This window comes from Chiloscyllium punctatum, chromosome 15 (assembly GCF_047496795.1).
Source record: "Chiloscyllium punctatum isolate Juve2018m chromosome 15, sChiPun1.3, whole genome shotgun sequence".
In the NCBI taxonomy this organism is placed as follows: domain Eukaryota; kingdom Metazoa; phylum Chordata; class Chondrichthyes; order Orectolobiformes; family Hemiscylliidae; genus Chiloscyllium; species Chiloscyllium punctatum.
Window position 1 is genome coordinate 97,651,396 of NC_092753.1, and position 15,784 is coordinate 97,667,179.

The 15,784-nt window shown below is 46.6% G+C and overlaps 1 protein-coding gene across 5 annotated transcripts in view; it reads right to left on the minus strand.

The window, feature by feature from the left end:
• The window catches only part of robo1 (roundabout, axon guidance receptor, homolog 1 (Drosophila)), a 682,199-nt gene that overhangs the window by 66,932 nt on the left and 599,483 nt on the right, over positions 1-15,784 (minus strand). For all 5 annotated transcript variants that reach the window (XM_072585788.1, XM_072585789.1, XM_072585790.1 and 2 more), the window contains 7 exons: positions 15,212-15,383; positions 10,209-10,414; positions 8,486-8,567; positions 6,160-6,328; positions 3,934-4,100; positions 3,237-3,358; positions 1,493-1,727 (listed from right to left, as the gene is read on the minus strand). In XM_072585788.1, coding sequence (XP_072441889.1) covers positions 1,493-1,727; positions 3,237-3,358; positions 3,934-4,100; positions 6,160-6,328; positions 8,486-8,567; positions 10,209-10,414; positions 15,212-15,383 — 1,153 coding nt within the window. The remainder of the gene's footprint in view (positions 1-1,492; positions 1,728-3,236; positions 3,359-3,933; positions 4,101-6,159; positions 6,329-8,485; positions 8,568-10,208; positions 10,415-15,211; positions 15,384-15,784) is intronic.

Genomic DNA, 15,784 nt, shown 5'->3' on the forward strand with positions numbered 1-15,784 from the left:
TGAGGGACTTGCTTGGCCATTTCAGAGGGCAACTAATAGTCACCTACATTGCTGTGGGTCTGGAGTTACGAGTTGGTCAGACTGGGTAAGGATGGCAGATTTCCTTCCCTAATGGGCATGAGTGAACCAGATAGACTGTGCTGACAATCCACTGGCACACCTTGGTTCTGTTACACAGTCAGAGAGTCATACAGCATGGAAGCAGACCCTTCAGTCCACCTCATCCATGCCAACCCAACATCCCCAATCTCATCTAGTCCCATTTGCCGGCACTTGGTCCATATCTCTCCAAACCATTCCTATTCATAATTCCATCCAGATGTCATAATCGTGCCAGCCTCCACCACTTCCTCTAGCAGCTCATTCCATACATGCACCACCCTCAGTTCCCCCTATCCATCTCCCTCATGATTTTATAAACCTCAATCAGGTCACCCGTTAGCCTCCACTGCTCCAGGGATAAAAGCCCCAGCGTATTGTTATAATTCAGTCCCTCCAGTCCTGGCAACATCCTCATCAATCTTTTCTGCACCCTCTCAAATTTAAAGACATCCTTCCTATAGCAGGGTGACCAGAATTGTACGCAGTATTCTAAAAGTGGCCACACCAACATCCTGTATGGTTGCAACCTTACCTCCTAACTCCTATACTCAATGGTAATCTTTAGCTAATATTAATCGATCAATCGTAGTTTTACAATTTTCAACTGCACCACCATCACACACCCACCTCCAATGCGGGGTGGGAGAAGAGTGTTTGAAATTTACACTCCCCTCTCTCTGAATAAATACTTCCTGACATTATCCCAAACTTTGGAACACTATATTTGTGGTTATGCCTCTAGTCTCCCTCGACAGAGGAATGACTTTCTCTCTCCTCCTATTCCATCAGGTGGCATGGGAGTTCAGTGATTAGCACAGATGCCTCACAGCGCCAGAGTCCCAGGTTCGATTCCACCCCTTGGTGACTGTGTGTGTGGAGTTTGCACATTCTCCCTGTAACTGTGTGGGCTTCCTCCAAGAATGTGCAGGTTGGGTGGATTGGCCATGGTAAACACAAGGATTTGTCACTGGAGGGTCGGTACACTCAATGGGCCGAATGGTCTCTTCCTGCACTGTAGGGATTCTATGGTCAGAACCTGGAAATACCTTAAAACACTCGGCCTCCTCTACTGAGCAGAATACAGGTCTCTTCAGTGCAGTTTTCCCACCTAATTTAACCCCTTATTTCCCAGTATCATTTGGGGAAATCAGCCATCTCTGGAGGTTAAATATTAGGTGAGGGAGTTCTGGCCATTATTTACTTGTTCAGTGTGGGGTCAGGACTCTACATTTCCTGTCCCCGAGGAATACATCTTCCCTGAGCTAAAAAGAGAGTTGGAGATCAAATGGTAGTCCACCAAATGGAGCCGCAGTAATAACAAAATCGTCAGATGAAATGGTTGGAACACCGACACCAAGTAAAAAAAACTTTACTATTTGTTATATTTTACCTTCCTCCATGGTCTTGGCGTATTTCACATCACTGTCTGCACCCTGGAACTCATTGAAGAATGGCCGCACTTTGATGTCATAGCCCATTCCTTTCCTCAGCTTAGGGAGCACAGCACTCCGGTCAGTCGCTGACCTCACCTCAAAGACTGACCACTCAATCTCAGGCCGCTTGTCCACCACTGAGGGCCTGTACAGTATCCTGTATCCCTGGATGTACTGTGATTGCTGATCCACCTGGGGACAGGGGTAAGAGAGATCGTGAACATTCAAGGAGGAGGAAATGTGGAGAATCTCCATCAGTCCCAAGATGCAGTGTGTTTCTGGGTGAGGTGAGTGGGATATCCAATTGACGGGAAAGGTATTAAACCGGGAGAGTGGGATGTCGAACCGGGGAGTCGAACATCGGACAGAGGAGTGAAATATTGGAAAAAGTAGCAGTGGGATGTTGAAGTGAGATATTGGGCTGGTGGAGTGGGATATCAGGTTGGGTGAGTAGGTTATCAGACTGGGGGAGTGGGATAATAGAGGCGGATATTGGGCTGGGGGTGTTATCAAATTGTATAATGAGGTATCACAGGAGGGATGAGATCTTCAGTACTTTCAACTTGTCTTTTTCCATAAAGACATTGAGTTCTGCTGTTGTACATGTCACTGGTAACGTTGGGACCAGTCTGTACATAGAAATGGGATGTGGACATACCATCAGTTAGCATGAGGGTTATAAAGGATCTTGGGATTGGGTAGATGAACATGAGCTGGCAGGGGCAAGACAAATGGAGCTTACCTTAGAAGGCTGCCAGAATGAGGCATTGGTTCCCCAATTCTCTGAGCAACATGAACCACTAGTCAACCAGGAGCTGGTCCCAATCCATAGGGAAGGTGTGTGTGAAGAGATGCCAACCATCCAACAATGAAGCCTAGCAGATTGTGAATCCTGAATGAGGACTCATGTTCACAAACGTTATCCAATTCCCAGGAAGAAAGCAAGTGGCAAGAATGAGAGTGAAAATCAGTGCCAACTCGCCACATTACTCCATCAAAATCAGGGCCTGTGTGTTGTCAGATGAAGAGAGAACCCATTCAGCAGTCCCACTCAATTGGTAGAGAGGTTTCTGTACTGAAGGGGATTGTGGGTATTATAGCCACCATTATTGGCCCAATGAACGATCAGTCAAACAATGTCAGGATCATGTACAGAGTGGGTATAAGCAGGAGATGTGTAACAAAACCTCTCTGAGCCCCTGGATGAATTTTTAAATTCCTTCCCTTGCTCCAGTTACAGACCCTGAGGACAGTGGTTAGCACTGCAGCACACAGTGCCAGGGACCTGGGTTCAATTCCACCCTTGGGCGATTGTCTGTGTAGAGTTTAGACATTCTCCCCGCATCTGCGTGGGTTTCCACCGGGTGCTCCAGTTTCCTCCCACGGGCCAAAGATGTGCAGGTCAGGTGGATTAGCCATGGGAAATGCAGGGTTACAGGGACAGGGTAGGGGGTGTGACTGAGTGGGATGCTGTCCAGGGGGTCACTGTGGACTCCATGAGTCAATTGGCCTGCTTCCACACCTGTAGGGATTCAATGGCCGCAGGTATCAAACAGATAGGGATCTGCTAACCCGGCCACAGTAAGAGAGTTGAGAATGGGGCTGGCTCTGTTTCTCCCATCACATGCAAGTCAACTCTGATTACATTTTTGATCTGAGTCAGAGGGAGTCAGCCCTGCAGTTTGTTTTGTCAGTACTCACAGTCCAGTGGATCTGGATTGAAGACGAAGAGAGGATGATGGGATTATGGAGATGGACAATAACATCACCAAGCTCCCGCTGTACCTGTCTGTGGTCAACACCTTGACCAGTGGGTGGGACATCTGCAAGAATTAAAGATTTCATTTCCAGTTAACAGCTAACCAAACTTGCCATGAATATTAATCTGCAGAAACAACATTCCAAAATATTATTGCACACAGTGTTAGATATAAACACTCCCAGGACACCTTCAGTGTGGGGTGAGGTATGGAGTAAAGCTCTCTCTACACTCTACGTCGATTTCGCTGCTCGTTGGATGCTGCCTGAACTGCTGTGCTCTTCCAGCACCACTAATACAGTATTTGCTTTCCAGCATCTGCAGTCATTGTTTTTACCTCTCTCTACACTGTCCCCATTAAACACTCCCAGAACTGAGACAGCACAGGGTTACTGACAGAGTAAAGCTCCCTTTACACTGTCACCATTAATTACTTCCAGGAAAGGGGCAGCATGGAGTTAGATACAGATAAAGCTCCCTCTACACTGTCTCCATTAAATACTCCCAGGAAAGGGACAGCACCGGGTTAGATACAAAGTAAAGCTCCCTCTACTCAGTTCCCATCAACTTTTTTGGGTTAGTAAAACCATCCCTTTATTGGGCCATTTGATTTATGTTTTACAACCATATGAGTCTTACCTTGGGTTTTGACTGGGTCTGATATTGGACTTGGATCACTGAGACCGTAAGCATTGACTGCTCGGATCAGGAAAAGGTAGACAGCGTTAGATCTCAGGTTTTTGATGGCGTATGTATCGGTTTTCACCCGGTCAGCGACTGTTTGCCAGCTGCTCCCGGCTGCATGACTGGAAATAACATCACAAGAATTGACATGTGGAACATCACACAGCAAAATGCTAGGTACCCCCTGCCCCAATGAAAACCACACTGCCTTTCTAACTCCTTATACTCCATGCTTTTGGTGAGGTCCCACACGAGAGATGAGCATGTAAATTTCTAGCGCATAGCACTGGAAATAATGTACTGACATGGATAGAGAACTGCTTGGCAGACTGGAATCAAAAAGTAGGAATGAATGGGTTATTCTCTGATGAGTAAGCAGTGACTGTGGGGATCAGTGCTTGACTCCAGCTATTCACAATACGCAATTAATGATATGGATGAGGGAACTAAATATCTGCAAGTCTTCAGAGATCACAAAGGTGGGTGGGAGGGTGAACTACGAAGATGATGCAGAGATCCTTCGATGTCATTTGGGCAGGCTGAGTGCATGGCAGATGAAATGTAATGTAGATAAATGTGAGGGTATCCTCTTTGGTTGTAAAACCAGGAAGGCGGATTATTATCCGAATGGCAATAGATTGGGAAAGAGGGAGAGGCAATGAGACCTGGGTGTCCTTGTACACTAGTCACTGAAGATCAGCCTGCAGGGGGCAGCAGGTAGGGAAGGAGGTAAATGGGATGTTGGTCTTCACAGTGAGAGGATTTGAGTACAGGAGCAGGGATGCCTTGTTGCAATTGTACAGGGTCTTAGTGAGAGCACAGCAGGAGTACTGTGTGCAGTTTTGATCTCTTTATCTGAGGAAGGATGTTCTGGTGATGGAGGGAGTGCAATGAAGGTTTACCAGACTGACTCCTGGGATGGCAGGACTACATATGAAGAGAGGCTTGATCAGTTAGGACTATATTCGCTGGAATTTAGAAGAATGAGGGGGAGTCTCACCGAACTTATAAATCTCAAATGTCAATGGACAAGGTAAATGCAGGAAGGATGTTCCCAATGACCAGGGAGTCCCAAACCAAGGGTCACAATCAAAGCAAATGGGGTCGGCCATTTCCGACTGAGATGAGGAGGAATGTCTTCACCCAGAGAGTGGGGAGCCAGTGGAATTCTCTGCTACAGAAAGCAGTTGTGACCAAAACATTGAAGGTTTTCAAGAAGGAGCTAGATTTAATTCTTAGGGCTAAAGAGATCAAAGGATATGGGGAGAAAATGGGAACAGGGGACTGAGTTGGATAATCAGCCATGATCGCATTGAATGGTGGAGCAGGATGGAAGGGCCAAATGGTCTACTCCTGCTCCAATTTTCTATATTTCTATATAGTCCATAACATTCCCAGGCTCATTCTGCAGTTAGACCCAGCCAATGAAGCAGAGGGGCTAAACAATGTGTGTATGTGTGTTGAGGGTTGACATGGACATGGAGGTGAATCTTGATAGTTAAAGCACCTTTAGGAATGGCAGGAAACTGAGTAAAGGTGGACAGGTTGCTCTAGTTAATAAAGTACAATAGGGCAGGATGACTTTAAGTTCAGGAAACCAAGATATGAGAACAGTTTGAGTAGAAATGAGAAATTACAGAAGCAAGAAATGACTGTCCAGTCTCCTCAACAGTAATCAGGTGAAAGGGTGGAGATATAAAGGACGAGGTAATGAGAGCTTGTGAGAAGGGTATAACAATAATCATGAGAGACTAGAATTTCCATAGGGAGTGGAAAGTTGAGGTGGGCACAGTCACCATGATGAGGAATTTATTTAACCTGAATAGTGGTCATAGAGGAGTGAGTAATGGTGAAAGATTCATTGCACTCTTTGTACAGCAATGTTCCCTTCGGAAACTTTCTCCCCCTGTGTTACTCATAAGGCCAGCTGGGAGAGCAATCTGTATTCCAGCGGGTTCCAGGACAATCCGGGAATGTCAGTAATTGTTGATAGTGGACCCTAGGTGAGATCTAATCCCCATGCAACCTCTCGACAAAAACCGAGAGTGTGGTGGGGAACAGGCCAATGGGTCGAGGAATCAGACTGCGGAGGGTCCTGTGGCTTGAAGGTGGCCATTGCGGGTTGAACAATTCCCAACGGGAATCCACCCATTTCCATACAGAGACAAAGGTGGGACTCACCTGAAGGCCTCAATGATGTAGGAGGTTGGGGTGGCTCCAGAATTCATGTTTGGTTTCCAAATCAGCGTCACCCCGTTTTTGCTGACATTCCTCACTTCTGGCTTGGATGGCATTCCAGGAATGAGATTGGGGTCTGGTACCCGAGGAGGTAAAACTGGAGTCCCGAACTCTGGAATCCCAAGACCCACAGGGAGCCAAGGCAGGAGATAATGGATTCCAAATCAGTCAATAACAATAGCAAGTTATGTTTAGATACAAAGCAGTAAATAAATAAATCTCAGTGAGGTGACAGGAGTATGAACGAGATAAACTAGACAGTGCATCACACAAGGGGATTATACGAAAAGGGATCGCATTCTCTATTTTAGTGCGAAAAAATAAGAACTTCTTTAATCTGTCCGTGTAACTGGAACCATTCTTGAGAATCTTTTCTGTCCCCTGCCTTACACCTTCATATCTTTCTTAAAGTGTGGTAACCAGATTTAAACACAATACTCCACTTGGCAATGGGGCGGCACAGTGGCTCAGTGGTTAGCACTGCAGCCTCACAGCACCCGGGTCCCAGGTTCAATTCTAGCCTCGGGCAACTGTCAGTCTGGAATTTGCACATTTGCCCTGTGTCTGCTCTGGTTTCCTCCCACAACCCTAAGATGTGCAGTTCAGGTGAACTGGCCATGCTAACTTGTCCATGGTGTTAGATGCACTAGTCAGAGGGAAATGGGTCCGGGTGGGTTACTCTTCGGAGGGTCGGTGTGGACTTGTTGGGCCGAAGGGCCTGTTTCCACACTGAAGGGAATCTAATCAAAACCAAAACCTGAGAAAGGTTTCTTCTTCTACTCCCTGCCTTTACATATAAGGCCCCTAATGTTGTAAACCTTATTAAAAGCTCTCGCAATCTGTTCAGCCGCCTTTAAGACTTCTGCACAAATACATCCAGTTTCTGAACAAATGTCATGTGAAGATGGAAAAACTCAAAAGAATTGCAGATGCTGGAATATCACCAACAGAGACTACTGGAGAAACTCAGCAGGTCTGGCAGTATCTGTGGAGAGAGAAACTCAGTTAACGTTTTGTGTCTGGTGACCCTTCTTCAGAACCAAGATTCTTGTCAGATTCAGGAAATTTGGCAACCAATTTGCACACAGCAAATTACCACAAACAGCCATAGTATAATCATATGATATTATCTGAGGGACACTGCTGCATTCCCTCGATACCGCACTGTGAGCATCAGCCTGGATTATATTGGGATTCCTGTGGATGTAGTTAAGGAGAGGACCAGTTCCTGTGCTGTACTGTTCTATAGGATTTGAGCTATAGGCTGATTTGAGGGTCTGAGGTCAAGGGGTGACTTTATAGAGCTTTATAAAATCATGAGGGGCACGGATAGGATAAAAAGACAAGGTCTTTTCCCTGGGGTGGGAGAGCAGAACTAGAGGGCACAGGTTTAAGGTGAGAGGAGAAAAGATTTAAAAGGGACCAAAGGAGCAACTTTTCCACGCAGAGAGTGTGTGGTACGTGTATGGAATGAGCTGCCAGAGGAAGTGGTGGAGGCTGGTACAATTACAACATTTAAAAGGCATCTGGATGGGAATATGAATAGGAAGGGTTTGGAGGGATGTGGGCCAAGTGCTGGCAAATGGGATTAGATTAGGTTAGGATATCTGATCGGCATGGACGGGTTGGGCTGAAGGGTCTGTTTCTGTGCTGCACATTAGATTAGATTACTTACAGTGTGGAAACAGGCCCTTCGGCCCAACAAGTCCACACCGCCCCGCCAAAGCGCAACCCACCCATACCCACCCACCCTACATCTACCCCTTACCTAACACTACGGGCAATTTAACATGGCCAATTCACCTGACCTGCACATCTTTGGACTGTGGGAGGAAACCGGAGCACCAGGAGGAAACCCACGCAGACACGGGGAGAATGTGCAAACTCCACACAGTCAGTCACCTGAGGTGGGAATTGAACCCGGGTCTCTGGTGCTGTGAGGCAGCAGTGCTAACCACTGTGCCACCGTGCCGCCCATCTCTATGACTCAATGATATCAATTTAAAGCACAAACAGTGGTGATCTGGTATCACGCAGACATAGGGCGAATGTGCAAACTCCATACAGACAGTCACCCAAGGCTGGAATTGAACCCAGGTCCCTGGTGCTATGAGGTAGCAGTGTTAACCACTGAGACAGCACGCTACCCTGCCAGACATCTAACCATGTGCTGTCCCTGTCCTGGGAAGGCTTGATGGTGTTTGTCTAATACTCTGTGACTTTTATCTTGAGCAAAGGCTGGGCTTCTAAAACATGAAGAGATTCTTACCTTGAACATCAACGCGTGCACTCCATGTTGCTTCACCACTTGGTGTTGAGGCTATACACGTGTAGACACCAGAGTCACCCAGCTAAGGAACAGAAGCACACTCAGATAAACCACTTTGCAGAGTCTATACCAGAAGTTGAAACCTCTTCAAGGTTTGTGAGCCTGATGTGGTGAGTCAGGGAAATCACGTTTAAAGTATTTATACTGTGCTGATGAGGCAATCGCACTTCCAGTGGTATCAGGATGGGAAACCACAGCAGACGGAAATTTGGCAAAAGAACCAGGGAGGGAGATAAAGGCAGCATCGTTTCTGATGGTGACCATCATTGTGACCTACAATGATATGCAGCCAGTTTATTATTTTGGAAGTGCAGTCACTAGGGAACTAACTTCACGAGCGTCTTCACTTGTCACATCCACATCATTAATATGTTGTCAGGCCTTTGGTCCAACTCTCTCCCTTGTGCATTCCTGAGACGGCAGACTGGGGTCTCAAATTAATAACTCGATTGAAAGATAATACTTCCAACCCTGCAACATTAATTTAAACTCTCTGCCCTCTGGCAGTCTTTAAAATGATGGGTGACAGATAGAGTCAAGGCACATGTTACTGAGAGAGTCATAGAGATGTACAGCACGGAAACAGACCCTTGCTCCAACTCATCCACGGCGACCAGATATTCTAAATTAATCTGGTCCCATTTGCCAGCATTTGGCCCATATCCTTCTAAACCCTTCCTATTCATATACCCGTGCAGATGCCTTTTAAATGTTGTAATTGTACCAGCCTCCACCAATTCCTCTGGCAGCTCATTCCATACACGCACCACCCTCTGTGTGAAAATGTTACCCTGAGGTCCCTTTTAAATTTTACCCCTCTCACCTTAAACCTATGCCCTCTAGTTTTGGACCCCCATACTTTGGGGAAAAGACCTTGACTACTCACCCTATCCATGCCCCTCATGATTTTATAAACTTCTTGTAAGTCAGAAGTCACACAACAGTGCCACTCCGAAAACTTGCGATTTCAAATAAACCTGTTGGACTATAACCTGGTGTCATGTGACTTCTGACTTTGTCCATCCCAGTCCAACACCAGCACCTCCACATTAAAACCTTTAGAAGGTCACCCCTCAGCTTCTGATGCTCCAGAAAAAATCGCCCCAGTCTATTCAGCCTCTCCCTGCAGCTCAAACCCTCCAACCCTGGCAACACCCTTGTCAATCTTTTCAGAACCCTTTCAAGTTTCAGAATAGCCTTCCTATAGCAAGGAGACCAGAACTGAACACAATATTCCAAAAGTGTCCCAACAAGTGTTCTGTACGGCTGCAATATGACCTCCCAACTCCTATACTCATTGCACTGACCAATAAAGGCAAGCATACCAAATGCCTTCTTCATTATTGAAAACAACAAACACTAGAGATCACAGCGGGTCAGACAGCAACCATGGAGAGAGAGCAAGCTAACGTTTTGAGTCTAGATGTCTGTTAATCAAAGCTCCTTCTCAATTGCTCTTCATCATTACCCCGTCTACCTGTGACTCCATTTTCAACTTTCTATGAACTTAATCAATGCTGCCACTATGTATTGTCCAGGACATGTCGCTGGGTAAATTGTGTCAACTGCATACAGTGAGAGCTTCTCCTGCAGAAAAACATTCAGCAGAAGAGTGTTGCCTGAGGTGAAATTGTGAGCGATGAGTATTCGCATCCCCCTTTACCTTGGTGTAATGGATCTGCAGGGCTCCTGTTTCTTGCTGCTTGATGCGTGAGTCATGGGTGGAGACCAAGACTCCATCTTTTCTCCAGAGGATGGTGGGTGGGGGTGTTCCACTGGCCAGGCACCCGAGGACCACCGTGCTGTCCACAGCAACCGTCTGATTGGTGGGACCTTGGCGAATGACAGGGGGAGGCCTGTCTGAAATGACTGGGGCAGAAGCAAGATATGAAAGAGAAGCAGTTAAAGTTTGCACAAGTGGAAGCAATTTATTTTCAAATTTCATAGAACTTCCAAAGAGCCATTGCAAATGTCTGTCGCCCAGAGAGGCCTCTAATTATGGGACTAATTGTAACTGGTGCATCCCTCTAGGAGAAAATATCAACATATGCTGAAGAATCTCCCCACAGTGAGCTCACATGCAAACAGCCCACAGCTGCACAGCACCTGGAAGCAATAAAGAGGAGCTGAGCAGGACAGTCCCTGATAACAGCATAAAGGCTCGACAGTAACATTGAAGCCTATTGGAGCACAGGGACTGACAGGAAGAGTAAAGCCCTATAGGAACAGGGAGGCCTATATATACATAGGGTTGGCATACTGGCTCATAGCACCAGGGACCCAGGTTCAATTCCAGCCTTGGGTGACTGTCTGTATGGAGTTTGCATGTTCTCCCTGTATCTGCGTGGGTTTTCTCTTGCAGTCCAAAGATGTGTAGTTTAGGTGGATTGGCCATACTAAATTGTCCATAGTGTCCAGGGATGTGTAGATTAGGAGGGTGAGCCGAGTTATCGGGTAGTGTGGGGGAGGTGGGGGGCGGGAGTCTGGGTGGGATACTCTTTAGAGAGTCAGTATGAACTCATTGGGCTGAATGGCCTTTTCTCACTCTGTAGAGATTGTATGATAATAAAGCTCTCTTGATACTATTGCAATACTGGAAAAAAACATCCCTACTGATTTAGTGTGGAATTATCATAATTCCTATGAACAGGTATTGTGTGATTTTAGTGACGTTTCTAATGCCTAAAAGGATAAGTTTTTAGTGTGCTGATTGGGAAATGAACACAGTAAAAACCTGAAGATCATTCTCATATGGTGGTGGACTCGGCTTGGACAATTACAGAGACCAACCTCCCATCTCTAGAATCTATCTACCAGGCCCGCTGTCAAGGAAAGGCCGCCAGTATTCTCACAGATCCAACCCATCAGGGACCCGGGTTCAATGTCAGATTCAGAGTTTGCACATTCTCCCCATGTCTGCATGGGTTTCCTCTGGGTGCTCCAGTTTCCTCCCACAGGATAGGGTGGATTGGCCATGGGAAATGCAGGGTTACAGGGATAGGGTCGGGAGGGTGGGGTTAAGATACTCTTCAGAGGCTCAGCGTGGACTCAATGGGCTGAATGGCCGGATTCCACAATGCAGGGATTCTGTGATTCTTATAGAGGAGCATTGCCTTTAGGCACGGTGAGGCCGAGATCAGAATACTGAGGCCTACAGGTATTACGGGTCTGTAAAGGAAGACAGCCTAAAGGAACAACAAGTCCTACATGGAGCAGACAGAAGGAGTGAGGCCTTCACCACAGCTGTGCACTGAATAAGGAAAAAAGAATATTGCAGGTCAAATCAACTCAGCAACAATCATTTGCACTTGATTTAAGATAAATGTTCCTGAAATAGAGGAAACATAATGATGACCACTGTGTTGTCCTGCAATGGTACTCTGCTCCCTGTTTTCATTCCTGGAATTTAAGTTTATGCCTCATTATTCCCCTATTGGAAGGCTGGATTATAGCCTGTTGTGAGATACTCATCAACTCTTTCCCTGAGCTCCCTTCAGAGACCTCTCTCTGCTTTCACCTCTGGACTCCTTACTGGAATGGCCACAAAGGAGGTAAGCATTTACCCACCACCCCCAAGCCCCATGCGAGATTTACACCAGAAACAGAATGGGTGGCTTGTCCAGTGCCTTCTCATCCACACCTCTTTAATTGTCCCCTTTAATAAAGGCACCAGCTAGCCAGCCTATCTTCAGGCTTATTGAGGACCTTAATGGCTGATTAAGTGGTACTAAAGGGTCTCACCCCACCTCCAATATCATATTTGGCCAGGGTTCTGTGTTCACTTTTTCATTCAGACTGATGATAGAGCAGGAAAGAAACAGGGTCTGGGGTCTCATAGAATCCCTGCAGTGTGCAAACAGACCCTTTGGCCCAACAAGTCCACACCGACCCTCCGAAGAGTAAACCACCCAGACCCATCCCCCTACCCTATATTTCGCCCTGACTAATGTACCTAACCTAGGCATCCTTGAATACTACAGGCAATTTAGCATGGCCAATTCACCTAACCTTCACTTCTTTGGACTGTGGAAAGAAACCATAGCACTTTAAGGAAACTCACGCAGACACCAGGGGAATGTGCAAACTCCACGCGGACAGTCACGCAAGGCTGGAATCGAACCCAGGTCCTTGGTGCTGTGAGGCAGCAGTGCTAACCACTGAGCCACCGTGCAAGCCCAGTGTTGCCTCCTTCGATGGATGCCCTGTACTTAAAGATCCGTTCATCCTCAGCTCCACTTTCCTACCTTTTCCCCATAACTCTTGACTCCCTTCCTGATTAAAACCTTGTTGACCCCAGCATAGAATATACTTATTGACCCAGCCTCGACAGCTCCCTGTGGTGACGAATTCCACGGATTCAGCACCCTCTTTTTCTGAGATTATGTCCACACACAAACATAACAAGCAGATTATCTCAATCACTTCTCCTAACAATATTGGTTGAGGGATGAATGTTGGTCCAGGATAACTCTGAGATAGTGGTGCAGCCTCTTCAGCTGACCAGACAGAGCGGCCAATGCCTCCGTTTATGTTCTCTACTGAGCATAACAGCAGCCCTTCACTACAGGATTCTCTTTACTCACTCGTGGGATGTGGGCGTCGCTGGCTAGGTCAGTAGTTACTGTCTGTTACTAGGTGCCCCTTGAAAAGATGTGGATAACCTGCTATCTTGAACCACTGCAGTCCATGTGGTGTAGGGTGACTCAGGTCTCTGGTGTGGGATTCAAATCCAAAATCATCTCGGTCAGAGATGCACACACTACATGCCGAGTTGATAGACAAATTTGTGATGTGCCCAGCCTCTCCCTCGGTGAAGGTCAACAGGCAGGTCAGAAGGGAACTGAGAGCAGGCACAAACAGCTGCCTAATGCCTAGAATTGTTCTTAATTCATTCATGGCATATGGGTCTCACTGGCTGAGACAGCATTTATTGCCCGTCCCTAAATGCCCTGAGGACTGATAAGAGTCATCCACATTGCTATGGGTCTGGAGTCGCATGTTGGCCAGACCAGGTAAGGATGGCAGTTTCCTTCCCTAAAGGATATTAGTGAACCAGATGGGTTTTTCCTGAAAACAGTTACATGGTGACCAGTTTTCCCCTGATTCTGAGGAAGGGTCACCGGACCCAAACATTAACTCTGCTTTCTCTGCATGGATAGTGCCAGACCCGCTGAGCTTTTCCACCAACTTCTGGTTTTGTTTCTGCTTCACAGCATCTGCAGTTTTGCAGTTTGTAATTCCCCCAATTTTTAATGTATTCAGATTTTACAATCTGCCTGACGGGATTTCAACCCACAGCCCCAGAATGTTTGCTTGGTATTCTGGATCACTCACGATAATACCACTAGGCATTGTCCGCCCCAGTTAACAGCACAAACGAATAGCATAAAACTGTGGATACTACCGCGGGTCGTAGTGAACTCTATCATTTAAATGGGAAACCTACTTCCCCGTCAGCCACCTGGAATTATTTCTGGAATATTCCATGTAATATTTTCGGGCTGCAGTAAACCGCGGATAACTGAAACCACACAAACCGAATCCGCGGATACTGGGGTTCGACTGTACTGTGAAATATTTGGAACTGGAAAGGGTTGTTGATTGGATGAGAGACAGGAAAATAGGATGGAGGGTCATGGCATAAATACTAGCATTGCCCAGTTTTATGCTTAGTGAGTTTTGAGAAGATTTGTAGCATTTGAAGATTTGTGTTGAACATCAACTAGCCACAAAATGACATGACCCTCTCTCACTAGTATTCTCACATACAGCTAAGGAAGGACATCACTTCGACTGGGACAACACATCCATCCTAGGACAAGCCAAACAAAGACACGCACGAGAATTCCGAGAAGCATGGCATTCCAACAGGAACTCTATCAACAAACACATCGAGTTAGACCCCATCTACCACCCCCGAGAAAAAGAACAGGAAATGACTTCACCACAGGAAATGACATCACCAACCCAAGGAAACCCAAACACATAAGTAGAAAGCAGGAATCATCAGCAGTGCTTTGCCTGGAGGCCCACTGAAGGAGTTACCCAGTAGGGTGACGAAACATCTGGAAATGAACCTTCCAGCTCAGCAAGCAAACCTACATCCAGAACCTCAACCTGAGCTACAAATCTTCTCAAAACTCACTAAGCATAAAACTGGGCAATGCTAGTATTTATGCCATGACCCTCCATCCTATTTTGCTGCCTCTCACCCAATCAACAACCCTTTCCAGTTCCAAATATTTCACAGTACAGTCGAACCCCAGTATCCGCGGATTCGGTTTGTGTGGTTTCAGTTATCCGCGATTTACTGCAGCCCGAAAATATTACATGGAATATTCCAGAAATAATTCCAGGTGGCTGACGGGGAAGTAGGTTTCCCATTTAAATGATAGAGTTCACTATGACCCGCGGTTTCAGGCATCCGCAGTGGGTTTTGGAACGTATCACCCGGGGATAAGGGGGGATGCCTATATTAAGAGATACAAAGGAAACGGATTGAAAATACAGAGCTGTTCGAAAGGTGTTACGGGCAAAAGGTCTGGGTGCTCTGTCAGCATGGTCACTGCCTGCCCTAAGATCCCAGGAATGTGGTGTCAGCACAGTCTTCTGTGAGAACCTCATGGAGTGGACTGGCTCCCTGTGGTTAAATTGCTGGCAGCTTACCGTCCGTCACCTCCAGGAAGACTTTGATGATGACACTCCCAGCTACATTGAGTGCCTGGCAGCTGTAGTAACCAACATCAGACCTCTGAATGTTGGTAATGGTGAGGTCGCCGACCTGCGACACCGAGAATCTGCTGGAAGGCTCCGGAGGCTGGTAGGAGAACAGCAGATTCTGAAACGAGAAAGAAAGGAGGAAAGTTACACCAGGGTGAGAGTTAGCAAGAGTGTCTCGCCAACACGCTCGTCAAGACAGAACGTGTTTAACCCCTGCAATTCTGATGGGAATTTCCCACGCTGTGAGATGAGGAACAATTTCTTCACTCAGAGAGTTGTGAACCTGTGGAACTCTCTCCCACAGGAAGCTGTTGGAGCCAGTTCATTCGATATATTCAAGGGGGAACTGAATGTGGTCCTTGCAGCTGAAGAGACTAATAGGTATGGGGTGAGGGTGGGAATGGGATACTGAGATTGCATGATCAACCATGATCATATTGAATGGTGGTGGCAGGATCAAAGGGGTGAATGGCCTTCTCCTGCTCCTATTCTCTATGTTTCTATAATTCCCAATGATCT